The following is an 18,523-nucleotide window of genomic DNA, read 5'->3' on the forward strand; positions in this document are numbered from 1 at the left end:
TCCACAAGAAAGATTATGCTGACTGGTCAGGTTGAGAATGTCCATGTACGTAAACACTAAAACAGATTGTGCTGACATAGTGTATATCCTGCAGGCCATGGGGGGAGGAGTCAGTCGTTGGATTGACAGCTGCAGTCAAAGAGCTATGGCTCAAGCCTCAAGAACAAAATATTGGCATTCTAAATTTTCTGTTACACTTTTCAAGATATTTTTGAAAATGGCTGTACTGCAAGCTCACGTCACATTGCAACACGTTGTTGTGAGCGAAAAGCCAAAGAATAAAAAAGGGTAAAAGTGCATGGTTAAACTGTTTTGGGACCTCCTTAAGGGCCTCTAGTTCTCTCAGTTCGAGAACTATACTGTGTTATATGACTGGTGGTTAATGCACATAAATTTGCCCTATATATATTGTGCTATTCCTACCTGGGTAAAATTAAGGATGTGGGTAGTTTAGCAAGTGTGCACAATGAGGAGAAGAAGGGGTATTTGGGGCAGTGGGAAATATATAAAACAATATTATGCAGAAGCTCAAAATATGCCAGGTTCGTTTTTAACCTCTAGAGGGAGCAATACGCTGTGACGTTCACAAAAATATCCAGAATAGAATAGCTAGAAGGTTTTAGAATAGCCTACAGCTCCATCTCAGCGAATTAGAATATTGTGTAAAAGTTCATTTTCTTCCGTAATATAATTCAAAAAGTGAAACTTTCATATATTCTCAATTCATTGTGCATGTAATGTGAAGCATTTAAAACCTTTTTTTGTTTTAATCTTCAATCTATCTGAAAATATTGTGAATGTTTTACGACCGTGTTGCACCTTTTTCTCTTCGCCTGTTACTTGGCCCCCAGAATAGGGTTCACGTGGTGGTTAATTTAAGGCTATACTAAAAGATTACTTTTAAATTGAAAATGTAAAAAGTGGATGATGTCATATTATTGCATTTATTGTGGTAGCTTTGAGTTGTAAGTACAAGTTGTATCAACCTCGCTCATACTATCTTTAATGGGAAATTGAATGCATGCACTCACACATGGGTATAAGGTAAGGCTATATGCTTTTTTAATGCATTCTATTTCTACTGGTTTCGTGGTTTGACATGAGTCATTTTCAATTTGAGCTTTTGTGTCATTTCACTGGACGTATTTATGTGGGTGGATTGAATTCTACTACCACAGGACAACATACACGTTTTCTAGAGGGCTTAAATTATCCCTATTCCCTAGCCTACTAAATCCGTCTCGCAATGTAAGAAAGGAAACATGATTTCGACTGCGTTTCTCGTGCTCGGAGCAAAACGTGCATTTAACTGCTTGGGGCTGGGCTGGCGTTATTAGAACAGTAATAAATAATAATAATTAAACGCAGAAACTTCCGCTTACAAATGTTGGAGGCACCACGTGGTGAGCGGCTTTCGCCTATCAGGGGCAAGTGCGCATTGCGATCCTGTGCAGATTTTCTTTTTTTTTTAAAGGGGAGGTAGTGATGAATGAAGTAACTTTCAGCACCATGGATAGCTCCGCTCGCATATAGTAGGCTATGAACCTCGCCGCGGCAAAGGCATGTGTTTTCTATTTCATAATACATTTACTTGGTGGATTAACATTCCCAGATAGTTGAGATTTAAAAATAATAACAAAAGGAGCTCTATAGTCTGGCAAACCATGATGAAGTGTTATATGTTAATAGCGCAGCAGCGCTGATTAAATATGTTGCATGCACCACCCATGCAGGACTATAGTGGATGATTGCGTTCGGGGCTGTTTTATGGCTCCCCAGATGCTCAATTTCGAGCAGTTGCCCATATTTCCTCCGGGTGATATAACTCCTCTACTCCATTTATAACACAGTCACCAGTCCAACATTGACATCAATCTGTGGCTGCAGAGCAGACCGCGCATATATGTGCACTATAGGCATATAGTCACATGGTCAGTGGCCAATGAATGTTGCCCTGGCCTGAGCCAGCGCATATGATGAATGAAATAACCATCTTGTAAATCAGTAATGACAGCCAGCTACGTGTGTTTCCTATATTCAATCAATAAGCAGCAAAACTGTAAAGAACTCACGAATTGCTCATATGCAGCCCTATAGTCAAAAACTAAATTGTATGGCTATATAGTAAAGGAATGTCTCAGGGTTTTTTTTTTTTTCAATGAAAATAGAAAACTATAGTTTTAAAGAAGCTTTATTAAATTGTATAACTTACTTCCAACGTTCATTTTGTGTTTTGTGTTTGTGTTTTATGGCAAATTGTTGATTATCATTTCTGTTTGGGAATTCGGGGTGATATAAGTTTGCATTTGTGTCCGAAATGTGCATGCTTTGGCCTATAGGCAGTGATTTGGTTTCATTAATTTTTTTAAAGGAGGGCTTGGCGTCACATTCTGTGGTTGCAACCTGCTCGTCGTGACGTCAAGCCAGTTGTTTTGGACCCCGCTTGGCCCGATCGCGGAGGTATCACTTTACATTCTCTACCGGAGCCGAAATGGGTCTATTCGTGCACCGTGTCTATCCTCCCGTAACTACCATAACGCCCTTCGGTGGGTGCTCTGTGGTACCCGACCGCTGCTGCTTTCTGCACTGACATGGAAACCCCATTGCAGTTGCAGAACGATTTCTTCCAAGAGCAGCAGTTCCAGCAGCACTGTAAGTACCAGCACTACTGCGGGCAGGAGGAACGCTTCGCCAGTAAGCAGCAACACGACCAATGCTGCACCTGCAATAACTCCACCTGCGATGCCAGAAAAAGCCTCGTCTTCCGCGGGACGTCGCCGACCACCGTCGGAACTTTGAGGACCCCGTCCGTAACGTCTTCCAGGCAAGGTTGTCAGTATAGCGTGTACGAGTTCACGCCTTCCAGTCATGGTAGCTCAACCAGGCAACATCAGCAGCATCCTCAGCAGCAGCAGCAGTGCCACAACAATCGGCAGCAGCGGGGCAGCCTGGGCAGCAGCAGCCACAAGGAGAGTAACTCCTACAATGAAATAGCCATGAGCAGCTGCAGATACAACGGCGGCGTAATGCGGCCGCTGAGCAACTTGAGCTCGTCCCGCAGAAACATACACGAGTTTGATTCTGAGTCCCAGCCGCTGCAGCCCGCCTCAGCCGCAGACGCATCGGACACCCTAGTGTCTAAGCCTGAGAATAATTCCACTACACTGATGCCTTACGCATCGGGAGACGGAGGGGGTGGCCACGGCCACAGCAGTGACAAAAAGGCAAAGAAAAAGAACCAGAACATTGGGGAGAAGCTCGGACACAGAAGGGCCTTGTTTGAGAAAAGGAAGAGGCTCAGCGACTACGCTTTGATCTTTGGAATGTTTGGGATCGTTGTTATGGTTATAGAGACCGAACTCTCCTGGGGAGCCTATGGAAAGGTGCGTAACTCAATCTATGAGAGCCGTGCCGTGCGGCTCCATCTAGTCAGAATTAATTTACTGGCATGTGACGAGAGCGAATAGCCATAAACTTCTCGTAAAAGTGGTTGATAATAGTGCAAATGTTCCATTTACGTTCATAGGCCTAATAACTGTATTATATAGCCTACTTCTAGATAGATTAGAAATTAAGTCTGACTGTCTGAGGCGCATGCAACATATTCTATGTGTGGGAGTGCGTTTGAAGAGCGTGCTGTCATGGAAGTCGGGCTGACGGAGTTATAAGTGTCCCACCATTTAAGTGAAATCGCCCCCACACGTGCAGGCCCAGCAGGCCCAAATAGGAATGGGGAACCTATGCCACCAAAATGTGGAACGCCCTACCAACTGTCATTAAGACACGTGAATCCCGGCTTGACTCCTTCAAAACCGCTCTCAAAGGGCATCTACAGATGGCTGCAATTCGAAACTGCATGGCCCCCGTAAAATCTGAATCCCCCACGCACCCGGGCCTGTTCCCCCTTTTTACCTCATTTATGATGATTTCCTGGCTATATAGAAGTCAAGTGTATATTTGTACACTTGACTTGTACTCTAAATGTTATGTTGAATTGAACAAGTCTTGTAGACAAGTGTAATGCTTTATGTTGTCGTCCACTGACCACTCACATGGAGTTTACAGTTTTTGCATTGAGTTGTGCTTGAAATTGTATACTGTAATTCTGCAAAACTGCAATACTTCCATCAATCAATTAACCCTATAGAGAAAATGTGTCGAATTGCAGAATTCGTCTAAATAGAAATGGATATCCACATTGAGTCGTCATACAAACAATATTTGAATTGCCTGCAGGCGCATAATGGATTTGTGTTATGATCTGTGTCTTGTATATGGCTATAGTGTGTTTCTTCTTTCCCCAGGAGTCCTTGTATTCTTTAGCTCTCAAATGCCTGATCAGCCTCTCAACAATCATTCTGCTTGGGCTGATCATCATATACCATGCAAGAGAGATACAGGTAATGGGCCTGCATTTTATTTATTTTTCTTATTTACGCAGAGTCTGTCATGCCTTATACTGTACATATACTGTATAACAGGAAAAAAAAACTATGTGTCTATTTATGTATGATAGGCTTTACTGCACATTTCACCAGACCTGCAGATTTATAATCTCTGTATTATATTGTGGGTTTAAGCAGTGGTGGAAAGTAACATTTACTTAAGTATACTTTACTTAAAGGACAACTTTAGTTTTTTTCAACCAAGGTTCATGTTTTAGGTTGTTATTAGAGAAAGTAAAAGATGAGTGTTAATTTTTTTTTCATTTGCTGCTTTCTTTCGGGGGCGGGGGCATTTGAACATGGGGCTAAATATGTATTTTTTTACAAAATTTTATAGCGATTCATTTTTTATTATTTACTATAGTCCTACTAGACCCCAGTAAATTACATCTGGCCACAAAAGATCACAAGATCTACTGAATGTGAATGTGTCAAACTGACATGTTGATCCATACAACACATCCCCCTGTAGTACCATCATTCAGTAGATCTTGTGATCTTTTGTGGCCAGATGTCATTTCCTGGGGTCTATAGTAGGACTATAGTAAATAATAAAAAATGAAATCGCTATAAAAGTCTGTAAAAAAAATACATATTTAGCCCCCCCCCCCTGTCACACCACTTCAGCCCTATACGTTTTGGCCATTTGAAAATAGCCGGTAGATCTGCTATTTTCAAAAGATTATTATACATTTAAAAACTTTAAATGGGACATTTTCCACAATTAGTAGCCTACTTTTACTTTTTTTTAAGTTTTACTTTTATACATGTTTGAAGCCAGGCTTTTACCTGTAAAATCTGAGTACTTTTCCCAACACTGCATGGATTTCAGTTCAGGAATACTTGTTGTGTTAGACCTGTGTTCTTCTATTGTCTTGCTGGCCTTACTATATAATTGACTTAACAAAGTTAATTATTGTGTTCTGCATGTGATATAACAAGTTTTGCAGTTTTACAATATAGGTTATGGCTATTTCTTAAGCAGATTAATTGCAAATTGACATAAAATTAAGAAATATAAGGCATTTTATTGTGTACTCTTTATTGTGTACTGGTTTAATGACAACCTCTTGTCATTATATGAATATCATATGCCTATACATTCAAACACCCACAGTATTGGTATCCCATAATCTATGTCCATTGTTGTATAGTGAGACTTTATGTATAGTTGTGGTGTTCACATCATCATTTGAACCACAGGCATAATTGCACAGTTTACTTTTCATAAAACTTTATGTCAAGAATGTTTCCAGGATTTTCTACAGTGTTTCACGGGATTGATTGATTGTAGACTGTCAGCTAACTTGAACTAGTCCAGTACAAAACTCAATGTTAATATGACCTTGCATCACAGCATTGTTGCATTACTTTAACAGATTTCTTCCTGCAGTTCAGTATTGATGTGTCTGTAAAAGAGCCATTAAATTAATTGTCACTTTTCAGGACAACCGAATGTTATCAAAATGAGCAATATTCTGAATTAAATTCAATGGAAGGGAAATACAGTTCCCCCAAATAATCTAGTTTCTGAAGCTTGAATAAAGTTATGGTTGATCTTTGTAATTGAAATAGTAATTCAAATTATATTTAATTTACTGAGCCAGCTAGCTGTCAGACAGTGACAGTTATATTCCTTTTATTCAGTTGATTGTAAAGTATTAGGAAAGTTTGTGGCATATAGACTTGTCCTCTGTTGTAAAGTGCGGAAAATACTTTTGTACTGTTAGCATTGATATTCATTAACTTTTCTTGACTACTGTGTATTTGACTCATTAGACTCAAAGGTTTATCAGTCATTAAAATATAGCTTTTCAAATGGCATACAACTTTTAAAGAAAAACCTTAATTGAATTCCATGCGTTGAATAGGGTCAACGTGGGTCAACGTGCAACAAGACATATCACACCGCAGGGACGACGCTAAAACCGTCTTGACCCTTTGGTGTGGTTAGGGCTTTAGACCCAAACCACACCAATGCAACTAGTCGCAACTCCTTGCAACAAAACAGTTTTAAGGACATGTCACACCAATGCAACTCATTGCAACTGCCATTGAGGATAACTGTTTCATGCAACTATACATGCAACTACTCGCAACCGTTTGGTAGCAAGGAGTTGCATGGTGAATCATTGGTGTGGTTTATAGTTAATACATCTCTTCTACTCTTCTACTATTATTGCAGAATGTTCACTCCAGAATATATAAGGACGTTAGGGTTCATATGGTTACGACATGCTAGACAGGCACAAAGGGTCATTTTGAACCATAACTAAGGTATTTTCAGGCCCTTAGCCAATGGCATAGCTGCTTATATGATATAGAATGTGTAGCATACATGCTGAGTGCATATCCATCTTTTCATCTGTCATCCTTTAAAGCCTATATATTTTAATTCTATACTAATTGTAAACGGCACTATTCACAGATAGTGCTACTACACAATTACCTTGACAGTTCAACAGAAATATAATATAATACATTATTGATTATTGTAATATGTTAGGGCATAGTGAATCCATTCATATTTCAACGGTCCATCCGTTCTTTCTCCTGTGCAGTGTTAGTTCTCGAATAAGAGATTGCCAAACGTATTTGCTGTGCATTCAGTTTCTGTGGGCTATAGTTGAAATGTATGCAGTAAATCAATCTTTTCAATATCAATCAATAGCATAACCACTTAAAACCCTAGTTGATCGCCAACCGGATTCCAGAGGGCTCGATACTATAGGCTGCCTCCTGTTCTCATTCTATACTTTATATCTTCGCTGAAATAGCCGATCTACAAGCTCACATGTGTCCTAATGCTACGCGTTGTGATCTTGTAATTCTGCTATTTTTGCAGAATGTTAGCCCCATAGAGATGCTATGTCTATGGACCAACATACTGTAGCATAAACATTTTAATAAAAAAACAAACATTTATACTAGATGGTAATTGACTCGGATTGGTCAAGTTTTAACAAGCGAATAAAAATCAGACCTGTTTGAAGTGAGTGGTACACTCACTGTACTGTACTGTACTGTACTGTACTGTACTGTACTGTACTGTACTGTACTGTACTGTACTGTACTGTACTGTACTGTACTGTACTGTACTGTACTGTACTGTACTGTACTGTACTGTACTGTACAAGCCCTCCTCCCTGGCCTGTGTGTGTCTGTGTGTTAGGCTGTGCAACAGTGACACTTGGTGGTGAACAAACGCTATAACACTATTTTCGTGCTCGGACACAGCCAGGGTCACAGCCACACACACACACAGCTGTCTATAGACGAATCCAGGAACGGGTCTCATGGTCGCAGATTATGTATTTCCTGTAGGCGGACTCGACGTAGCTGCGGGGTTTAAACCCTCACCATGCGCACCTATTTAGTCTGACTCGTCGTTCGACTTATTCGTTGTGTCGTCCGCATATTTTATGATGGTGTTGGAGTCATGTGTGGCTGTGCAGTCATACGTGTACTGTACAGGGAGTAGAGGAGAGGGCTCAGCACGCATCCCTGGGGTGCTCCAGTGTTGAGAGTCAGGGGGTGAGATGTGATGCTGCCCATTCTCACCACCTGATGTCGGCTTGACAGGAAGTCTTGTACTGTATCTTATCACATCTTACCACATGCTTTATTCATGTGGTGATAGTGATACAACATTGCATTCTGAATTGGTCAAACAAAGCACATTTGAATTCCCCTTGGAGAATGCTTCTACAAGCTGGTCTTTTATTTAACAATCCAGGTGCCTTTTAGAGGAGCCTGCCCATTGGTCCAACAGCCCATTCAGAAAACTAATACTAGAGTTGGGCTTAGTGACAACGCATGGTGTTTAGGATTAGCGTTATGGTTAGAATAAAAGAGTGTTTCAGAATAAAGAGTGATCGGACGAATGCCCTGGCACCCTTTTAGACCCCAACCCCTCTAAACTGTTGAATCCTATAATTGATCCTTGCCATGTCCCAGGCCTTACCTAGTTAAAACTAGTTTCCTTCTATCATTGTTCAGAATTAATCAACGTTATTCTCATATCACAGGTGTAAAACACTGGGTGGAAATTGTTCTTGTGCCAGGTCCATTGTTTTTGTTATTTCCATAAGCTAAAGAAGGGAAGAAGAAGAAGTGGGTGGAAGGGGGAAGAGAGATCAATAAAAGATAAATTAATGATCTACACATTTACACATACCTGAGGTAAGACATAAATTGCTCCTGACTTATTCAACACTTTCAAAACACTATAAAAGAAGCCCAAACTCAACCCTGAAGATCTGAAAGTTTACCAACCAATATTCAACCTTTTCTTTCTCTCACCTGCTGTAATGGGAAAACTGTCATAGTCATAAGATGAGTTACTTTCTTAGGTCAGATTATGTATTTCCTGTAGGCGGACTCGACGTAGCTGCGGGGTTTAAACCCTCACCATGCGCACCTATTTAGTCTGACTCGTCGTTCGACTTATTCGTTGTGTCGTCCGCATATTTTATGATGGTGTTGGAGTCATGTGTGGCTGTGCAGTCATACGTGTACTGTACAGGGAGTAGAGGAGAGGGCTCAGCACGCATCCCTGGGGTGCTCCAGTGTTGAGAGTCAGGGGGTGAGATGTGATGCTGCCCATTCTCACCACCTGATGTCGGCTTGACAGGAAGTCTTGTACTGTATCTTATCACATCTTACCACATGCTTTATTCATGTGGTGATAGTGATACAACATTGCATTCTGAATTGGTCAAACAAAGCACATTTGAATTCCCCTTGGAGAATGCTTCTACAAGCTGGTCTTTTATTTAACAATCCAGGTGCCTTTTAGAGGAGCCTGCCCATTGGTCCAACAGCCCATTCAGAAAACTAATACTAGAGTTGGGCTTAGTGACAACGCATGGTGTTTAGGATTAGCGTTATGGTTAGAATAAAAGAGTGTTTCAGAATAAAGAGTGATCGGACGAATGCCCTGGCACCCTTTTAGACCCCAACCCCTCTAAACTGTTGAATCCTATAATTGATCCTTGCCATGTCCCAGGCCTTACCTAGTTAAAACTAGTTTCCTTCTATCATTGTTCAGAATTAATCAACGTTATTCTCATATCACAGGTGTAAAACACTGGGTGGAAATTGTTCTTGTGCCAGGTCCATTGTTTTTGTTATTTCCATAAGCTAAAGAAGGGAAGAAGAAGAAGTGGGTGGAAGGGGGAAGAGAGATCAATAAAAGATAAATTAATGATCTACACATTTACACATACCTGAGGTAAGACATAAATTGCTCCTGACTTATTCAACACTTTCAAAACACTATAAAAGAAGCCCAAACTCAACCCTGAAGATCTGAAAGTTTACCAACCAATATTCAACCTTTTCTTTCTCTCACCTGCTGTAATGGGAAAACTGTCATAGTCATAAGATGAGTTACTTTCTTAGGTCAAATTATTTGCGATTAGCTGTCAAACAAGAGTACAATACTATAAATTCTTGTTTGCCTTCGATTAGTGCACCCTCCATTGCAGCTGATGACATCTTACTGAGCATTTATAACATCTATTTGATTTGTCACAGTACCGATTGTCTTAGCAGTTTTTCTTGTAGGTAATGAATTGATCAATTTGATCTAAAGAATACTTACCTCTGCACAGGGATCAATTCTTGGTCCACATTATTTTCACTTTCCCGTACCTTTCACTTTCCCCTAGAATATTATCCATAAATGCAGTGTTCCCTTTCACTCCTCTGCAGATGCTAACGTTGTTGTTTAGATCGGTAGGGAAATTATATTATTTCACTATACTGAAATGCCAGTCATGCTTTTGTTTATTCCAGACATTATGGTAAGCAATCTGGTGATGATGGCAATATTAAAAAATCTCTGCACCAAAAACGACTCCACACAAGTATTAAACTTATACAAACTCAGCACTCTGAATATTCATGTAAAGGAGACGATATGATCATAATACCCATGCCATAGTCGCTCACTATTTCTCCCTCTAAACACTACACATCTCCCTACATATTGATTTCAAAATCCTACCTTTAAACCATGAAGCAGGTTTGCAACGTCCTTTCCTTTCCTCTCATAAGGGTGCTTTCAGCTGCCCATGACCATGTTCCTAAAGATTGCCCTGTACTCTCATGAACACGCACGCACACAAGGAGGCCCCAAAAACCCACAAGCATGAATATCGTTGCTGTCGGGCAGAAACCTCATCTCCATAACCTACTCTACTGTGTCATACTACATCAGATTCATCGCACAAAAGTAGCAGATATAGGCTACATCTTTTATGACTTTTATTACGTCTAATGTATTCTGGTTGGTTGATCTTGTCAAGTTATTGACTTCACGCTGAGTCATATTGACTTATATTTAATAACCACTTGAACCCAGCACCTCTGTTCTGGGGGAACATTCGCCAAACATGCTGATCTACAAGCTCACAACACATCACATTGTGATGCGATGTGAGTTTGTGGCACATACATTTTGATATAGCGTAAATAAATTGAGCACAGCTTATGTCAGGTTTACTAAGTATAGATGGTTTAAGTGGTTAAATGAGCATGGAACCTCCCATAACAGTCTGATGAGCAGTGGTGCAATCTGGAAAAAAACAGCACCCTCTGTTGTTTGTTTCCTTTGAATTTGCACAGAATCTGTTCTTGAGAGATTAGCAGTGGTGTAAAGTAACTAAGTAAATGTACTAATAGTACTGTATTTAAGTACACCTTTGAGTTATTTCTACTTTACTTATTTGTATTTCCAATTTACAGTACTTTTACTTCTACTCCACTACATCTCAGAGACAATGTGTTTACTTTCACACCACTATACAATTATTTGAAAACTTTAGTACTAGTTACGTTGGAGATTTAAATTTTAAATAGAAAACATACATTAATCACTTCAGTCCTATATATTTTTTTTTATAAAGTATATTTATTGGATTTTTAAAGACAAACAGACATTACACAACAAGAACATAATAACAAACAACAAAAGAAAATAAAGAAAAGAAAAACAGCTCAGGCACAACACTATTATAAATAAAAAGGTTGAATATACAAAGACCTTCAGTCCTATATTCATTTCGGCCATTTGAAAATAGCCGATCTGCTCACAATGAGATCGGCTATTTTCAAAATATTTTGTCCACATTTTGAACTTGTGAAATGGGACATTCTGCAATCTGAGTACTTTCACTTTGAGTACTTTAAGTACATTTTGATGCCGATACGTTTGTACTTTTTCTTGAGTACATTTTGAATACGGGACTTCTATGTGTAACGGCGTACATGTACATTGCAGTATTTACACTTTTACTTAAGTAAAACATTAGTTTTTTGCTTTAGTACTGCATCATGATTACTCTAGAAGTGACTTTGACCAAATTTGACGCATGCACATGAAAGCTGCTTATTGCCTGCATGGGTCCCTCCAGGACATGGAACACACCCACTTCATTCAGTCTGATATCACGCTAAGCTTCTTAAGCTTCCTAGCTCAGTTATTTATGGTAAAAAAAAGTCCCATCGGACAAAAAACAAATGTATGGTTTTGCACAGTAATTGTGGAGCAGCAAAGCTGTTGCGCATACTTTTCCTTTGATGATGTAACTCATTTTGCCCTGCACCAAAAAATGGATCACGTGCATAACATTTTGGTGTGAACTAGTAAATGATCAATCCCATACCTAATATTAGCTATGGCAATGCAACTAATCATACTAGTCTGAAGCTGTTTTTACCTTGTGGATAAAAATCGGTTCCCTAAATGAAGTGCCTCTATAGGGACTTATTTCATGCATAATGCCCCCAGTTTATTATGAGCCTATTAAAGTTATATGATCACATTTGTTGATATTAGTTACGATACTGTCAGAGGATAACATCCTAAGTGCACTATACAGTTTTGTGTGTAAGGGCAAGTTTGCATCTGCAGTGAAATAGATTATGCATGCACATCCATATGTACGCACAGATGCCTGTCAAATGTATTATGTGTAAGGGGCACGGTGGCACAGTTGGTAGTGCTGTCGCCTCACAGCTAGAAGGTCCTGGGTTCGATTCCCGCTCGGGGCGCTGTGGGTGCTGGTGGCGTGTTTCCTCCTCCGCGTCATCAGTGCCCATACCCGAAGGCGGGGTTGGCGAAAGGGCCTTTCTGTGTGGAGTTTGCATGTTCTCCCCGTGTCCCCTAGGGTAGATACCCTCACAAAAACATGCAGTAATCCTGGTCTCTAAACTGCCTCCCCCTGGCCAGCTGGGGCGCCTGATGGAGGGGAAAGGAACTGGTTGGAATAACGTGTTCCTTCCATGCGCTACGTCCAACCAGGGAAACTCCCCCCTGTCAGGTGTAAAGGAGCAACTTGGACACTCAAGCATGAAGGAAGCATGAGTTAAGTCCGTTGCTCTCCCCAGGTTGGCGGAGGGTGTGTAGAGCCCAGGATCACATTAGATGATTGACACAGGGGTGAAAAATGGGTTACAAAATCGTGGGATAAAAAATATATAAAAAAAAAAAAATGTATTATGTGTGTACAGTTGCTGAATGATGAAATATTTCACCACACGTCTCCCTCACAATCCCTTAATATGTATTTTCTTGTCAAATTATACGGTGAAGATTGCCCCCTCACGTTTTGACAGTGTGCAATGCAACGTGCAAGTTTCTCTCCCAAAGTTTCATATTAAAGTCACACAAGCCTGAATACACCAGCTGTGATATGATTACTGCAGGGATATAAATTCATTAACATGGCACTGGTACTGTAGATCAGTGGTTCCCAAACCTTTTCATGTCAAGGACCCCCAAATTGACAGTAATTGACCTCTGTTTGAAAAGATTTGTCAGGCCAGGGACCCCCATCAGAGAATATTTTTATGGCTCTAGCAGTGATTCTCAACACGTTTAATTTCAAGGACCCCCAGTTTGACATGCATTAGTCTACGGACCCACATTTTATGACATTTCTATCTCTGGGACCCCCGATTTATATTGTAAAATCAATGTTAATTGGTTCCATTTGTACACTCTCAGAGTTACAGACCCATATAAGGGTCCATTTGGTTCCAAACTATCATTTAGCTGGGGCCCCCTTGGAACTCCCTCCCTGGGGGTCCCCGAACCCCACTTTTGGAAAACCTGCTGTAGTTGACCTCAACTAAGCCCATTGGATATATTGTATATACCATTTATCTAAAGATTTGTCCAGACTCGCCTATACATTCTGTCTCTAGATTCCCTCTCTTTTCCCCAGATTGTTATCTAATTGGTAATGTTCTTCTGTCTGTACACCCTGCTGTAACCCAGCAAGCTTCAAAGAATGTCTAGTGCAAACTAAGTACAATACTCCATATATGATACTGATACTATGTCTCAGACATCTGTTGTTCACAGTGGGTGGGAGATCCATCAGAAGGAGGGTGGCATGCAGTGTTGTCAGGCAGCATTACACCCATTGTCATTCCCATTGATGTCAAGAACGACTCGAGTCAGCTGTTTCTTTATACTGGTGGCTTTATTTCGTGCAAACTCCCTCTCCATGGCCAACGTAAAAACGGACAAATAGAAACGACAGTGATCAGATTCAGAACAACAATAAATGAAGCATAAAGCACATAAACATAACGAAAATCATGCACAAACAAATATTCACCTCACTGGCTGCACATATAGGGATCAAAAGGGAATAATTATAATATATTATATGTTATAATTATTTATGAACATCAAAAACACCTAAACTGAAAAGAAACACAATCGATAAATTAGACTCATGATTAAATAAATAAAACGTACAACTTCAATCTTAACGTGCGTGCGTGCGTGGCCATTGTTTTCTGTGCGTGCGTGCGCATGCGTGAATGTAATGCACATTTTATAGCACTTTGGATGAAGGTGCTTTAGAAATGCACCATTTGCCATGAATGCACCATTCATCTGATGGATCTATAGCATCTATCATTTGACAACTAAGTACAGCATATTCAAGGTGTGTGTGCTATCTAAAAGGGTTTAGCTTGTGATTATGAGCCAAATAACTACTTACGGTGCTACTTAGCACCATTTTGTGTGCATATTGAGCAGAGATAAAACATTTGGAAACAGTGAGTGCGGCTTTGATTTGATATTTGTACTGATATGAGTTCAGAGAAATGCTTTAAGCATGTTACTGCCCTCCATAAGATGGTTTGTGTTCAACTGTTCATCATATCCCCAAGACAGTCAAGACATTTACAAAGCTTTCTTTAGGCCTATACTTTTTTTCAGATTTTGGTTTTTGTTTATTGCAAATTGGGTTATTTAATAGGGATGAGATTCAATAAGTGAAAATAAACTAGATAGCTCTGAGTTTGCAGATCTGCTATTTTCACAATTTCTAAAGATAGAAAAATATAATTAATGTTTTTTAAATGTTTGTTTATTAGGCTATTATGTGAAAAAAAAAATTTTTACTAGTTAACTGCAATAACCTTGCATCTGAATTACTTTGCTGTTGGGCATTTGCATGAATGCCATTGCTACCTCTTCTTCTTGCTGCGCAGTGACAGCTTTGCTGAGTTTTCAAAACTGACAACATTCTTTGAAAATGTTCCGTCTCTTTAGTGATAAATGCTTCCCTTCACATTCAGTAGATCCTGTGATCTTTTGTGGCCATAATAAACAAATCGCAGTGACATTTTGTTAAAAGAATTCGTATTTATTTTTTAATATATATTTTATCCCACAATTTTGCAACACATTTTTTCACCCAGTGTCAATTATCTATGCATGAGGAGTCCAAGCTGCTTCTTTTCACCTGACAGAGGGGGATTTCCCCGGTTGGATGTAGCGCGCAGAAGGAACACGTTATTCCAGCCAGTTCCTTTCCCCTCCATCAGGCGCCCCGGCTGGCCAGGGGGAGGTAGTTTTAGAGACCAGGATTACTGCATGTTTTTTGTGAGGGTACCTACCCTAGGGGACACAGGGAGAACATGCAAACTCCACACAGAAAGGCCCTTTCGTCAACCCCGCCTCGGGTATGGGCACTGATGACGCGGAGGAGGGAACACGCCCCCAGCACCCACAGTGTCCCCAGCGGGAATCGAACCCAGGACCTTAGCTGTAAGGCGACAGCACTACCGACTGTGCCACCGTGCCCCCACAAAAGAAAATACGTATTTAGCCCCATATTCGATTGCCCCTGCCTCTTTTCAAAATTAACTAAAATCATTCAAACTAAAATGAGAAAAGTTGAACCCTCAACCTTTTACTTTCTCTAATAACAACATAAAACATGAACCGTGGTTGAAAAACGAAGTTGTCCTTATAGCCACTTCATTTGGAATTCCGGGACTTCTACTTGTAACACGAGTAGTTCTATATTGCAGTATTTATATGTACGTTTACTTACGTAAAACATTTGAGCACTTATTCCACCACTGCGGTTATATCCATCTTTGCCCACTGTCACCAACCTGCCCCTGGGTGGTGTGTGCTGCACGGGGACACAGGCAGGTACAAGCCTCATCAGTGTTCATTATTCACCCAGTTGCAACTCTTGGGACAGAGTGTATACACATGACATGCAACCAAATGCTGGGACATTTTGGTCGCACTCTCAGTGTTGTTAAATGAACACTGAGGATTTGACTGTGCAGTTGTCAATAGATACGGTGTAACTGCAAGGAGATGCTCTGGCATTTCTTCTCACAGTGAATCTGTACCTCCACCCGAGATGCCAGACAGGAGTCGGATAACCCACCACATGGCTGCTGACCTCAATGTTTTCACTCAACAAACATGCTTTCAAATGCAGAGATACTCGGCCCCCGAACACGTCGAGAATCCCAATGATCATTAATTGATAGGGTTTGCTATACACCTTGTGCGCGTGACTCGAATATGTATAGAGGTTTATATTTTCGTCCACGCTAAACCCCTTATGCCTATACTACTTTGCCTTTTTTTGTTTACTATTTTTAAAAACATTTTTTAATGGTTAAAATAACCAATCTACATCTACACATTGTGTCGATGTAGATTGGCTATTTTAACTATTAGAAAATGTTTTTCAAAATAGTAAAAAAGGCTAATAGGGATAAGGGGTTTAGCATGGACGAAAATAGAGCCCTATAGTAGTAAGAGTATCTTATTTTGAAGAACCGCTGCGTGAATAAGGAAGATGTTACTGTCGTTTGAATCTGGACTGAAGAGTTTATGTCATTATGTGCTAATCTGGTTGTGCTGAAGAAGAAAAAAAAACTACCCCAAAATGTGAAACCTCATTCCAACGGAACCTTTTCCAACTTACCATTTCCAGAGCAAAGTGGTTCACTTTGATATAATAAATAAACCATTGCATTAATTTCTTCTTGATCTGAACCTCTCAACCTAATTCACTAATGAGATTGATCTCTACTGTACGTCCCCACATTACAGAGATTAAATATTGAGCTGGACTCCATTAGTAGTATTGAGCAGATTGGAACGAGCTAGCATCACAGGTGAGCTTCTTCATTCTGTACAGTATGAGGGATGCTGTTAGATACAGTACTCTAGTCAATTGTTTCATCTGGGGAATAATGTCATCACGGTGACACTGTAACCCCCGACATGTACGGTATACAACTTCAGAGTGCTCTCAGTGATGACGTTTTTTGTCGGGCAAAAACGTCGTAGCTCCATATTTTTTGTGTTTTTTCTTTTTTTTCTTTTATAGATTAATGCCCTGTTACACTGTTTGTGTCACGCTAATAATGCATGGCAAAAATTGACGTGCATTTGTATATCTGCAAGTCTCACTATTTTAGAACATTTAAAAAAAATGTTTAAACATTTTAGAAAATGTTCTCCTCTACCGCATTCCCAAAAATAGGGATGCCAGGTTGAAAGTGGATAAGAGTTTCTTTGGATTTTTATAAATATTTTGCCAATGAAAAGTATTACTACATTGGCTCTAGCTCTGGGCAATAGCGTTAGAAGGAGATCTCCTTCTAACCCTATGGAGCAACATTGATTGGATCCATTGGAACACGTACATCAGGCTCTTTCTTTCATTTCCTGAATTGTAACACGCTGTGAGTTTATGTAGATCCTTTCTATGTGCGACACCGTCACACGACGGAGCATAAATTATAGGCTTAACCAGCTATCTGGGAGTGTTAATTCAACTCTGAAGGCCTGTAAGGGTCCATTTGTATTTTACTGTGTAGTTTGGCCTTGGCTATAATTGGTCACCCAATATGCTCTTTATGTTCAGACATCTATTGTGCAATGCTAGTGCTTGGTTTGTGTGGGACGTCAAGTGTATCAGCTAGTCTCTCATAATAGAGGAACTTGATGCATGTGCGTCTGTCTGTCTGTCTGTCTGTCTGTCTGTCTGTCTGTCTGTCTGTCTGTCTGTCTGTCTGTCTGTCTGTCTGTCTGTCTGTCTGTCTGTCCGTCCGTCCGTCCACCAGTCCATCGGTGTGTGCATGTGTGAATACATGTTGTCAAAATGCCTACAATACTTAAGATACAGTACCTGTCATAGAAATGTACCAGTTAATTAACTCAATGCTGTGATATTAAATATGAGCATCAGTGGGCCCACTCTTTTTGAGGCTTGAGTCTCTAATAACTTAGTCATCACTCATCAGACATCACAATCCTCCACACAAGTTACATTTCTAATTATTATTCCCAGCATATATGCCCCCCATTATAAGTATTGGTTCTGCCTCTGGCATGGAATATATGTTTAACGGTAAAGAGCCCTTCAGTATTGTATTTCAGGTCAGCCATTAACATAATTGCTTTTACCCACCAAGTAGGCTTTTCTTTCGCAGCCCAGGTTTAAATGTTTAATTACATTGTTTTAAGGCATCACACTTTTGTACATGCCTTTGTGACAGGACAGCGCTGTTCCCTCAAATACAAAATGAAAGCCTTTCACGGTGTGCGCAAACAATAGATGTGTTTTGCTGTTTTCACAGCGTCGTTCTGGGGAGTTGGAGAGCGTTTGTCACAGTGCAGCTTCTGTTTCCATGTCTAAATTACACTCCCTTGGAAAGCTTAACAAGAAGGGCCCTGGTTAGAGTTACACACATCTCTGACAGATGTCAGTGTCTTCGAGGAGCGT

At 40.2% G+C, this 18,523-nt stretch overlaps 1 protein-coding gene across 2 annotated transcripts in view; it reads left to right on the plus strand.

Moving 5' to 3' along the window:
- Positions 1–2,591: 2,591 nt before the first annotated feature.
- The window catches only part of kcnn2 (potassium calcium-activated channel subfamily N member 2), a gene marked incomplete at its 5' end in the record, with an annotated part of 36,643 nt that continues 20,711 nt past the window's right edge, over positions 2,592–18,523 (plus strand). Inside the window, 2 exons of one of the 2 annotated variants that reach the window (XM_083793572.1) lie at positions 2,592–3,383; positions 4,305–4,400. In XM_083793572.1, coding sequence (XP_083649698.1) covers positions 2,592–3,383; positions 4,305–4,400 — 888 coding nt within the window. The remainder of the gene's footprint in view (positions 3,384–4,304; positions 4,401–18,523) is intronic. The other variant, XM_083793573.1, reaches the window with a different exon arrangement.

The sequence above is a fragment of the Protomyctophum parallelum genome (genome assembly GCF_964188405.1).
Source record: "Protomyctophum parallelum genome assembly, chromosome: 21".
NCBI classification, from domain to species: domain Eukaryota; kingdom Metazoa; phylum Chordata; class Actinopteri; order Myctophiformes; family Myctophidae; genus Protomyctophum; species Protomyctophum parallelum.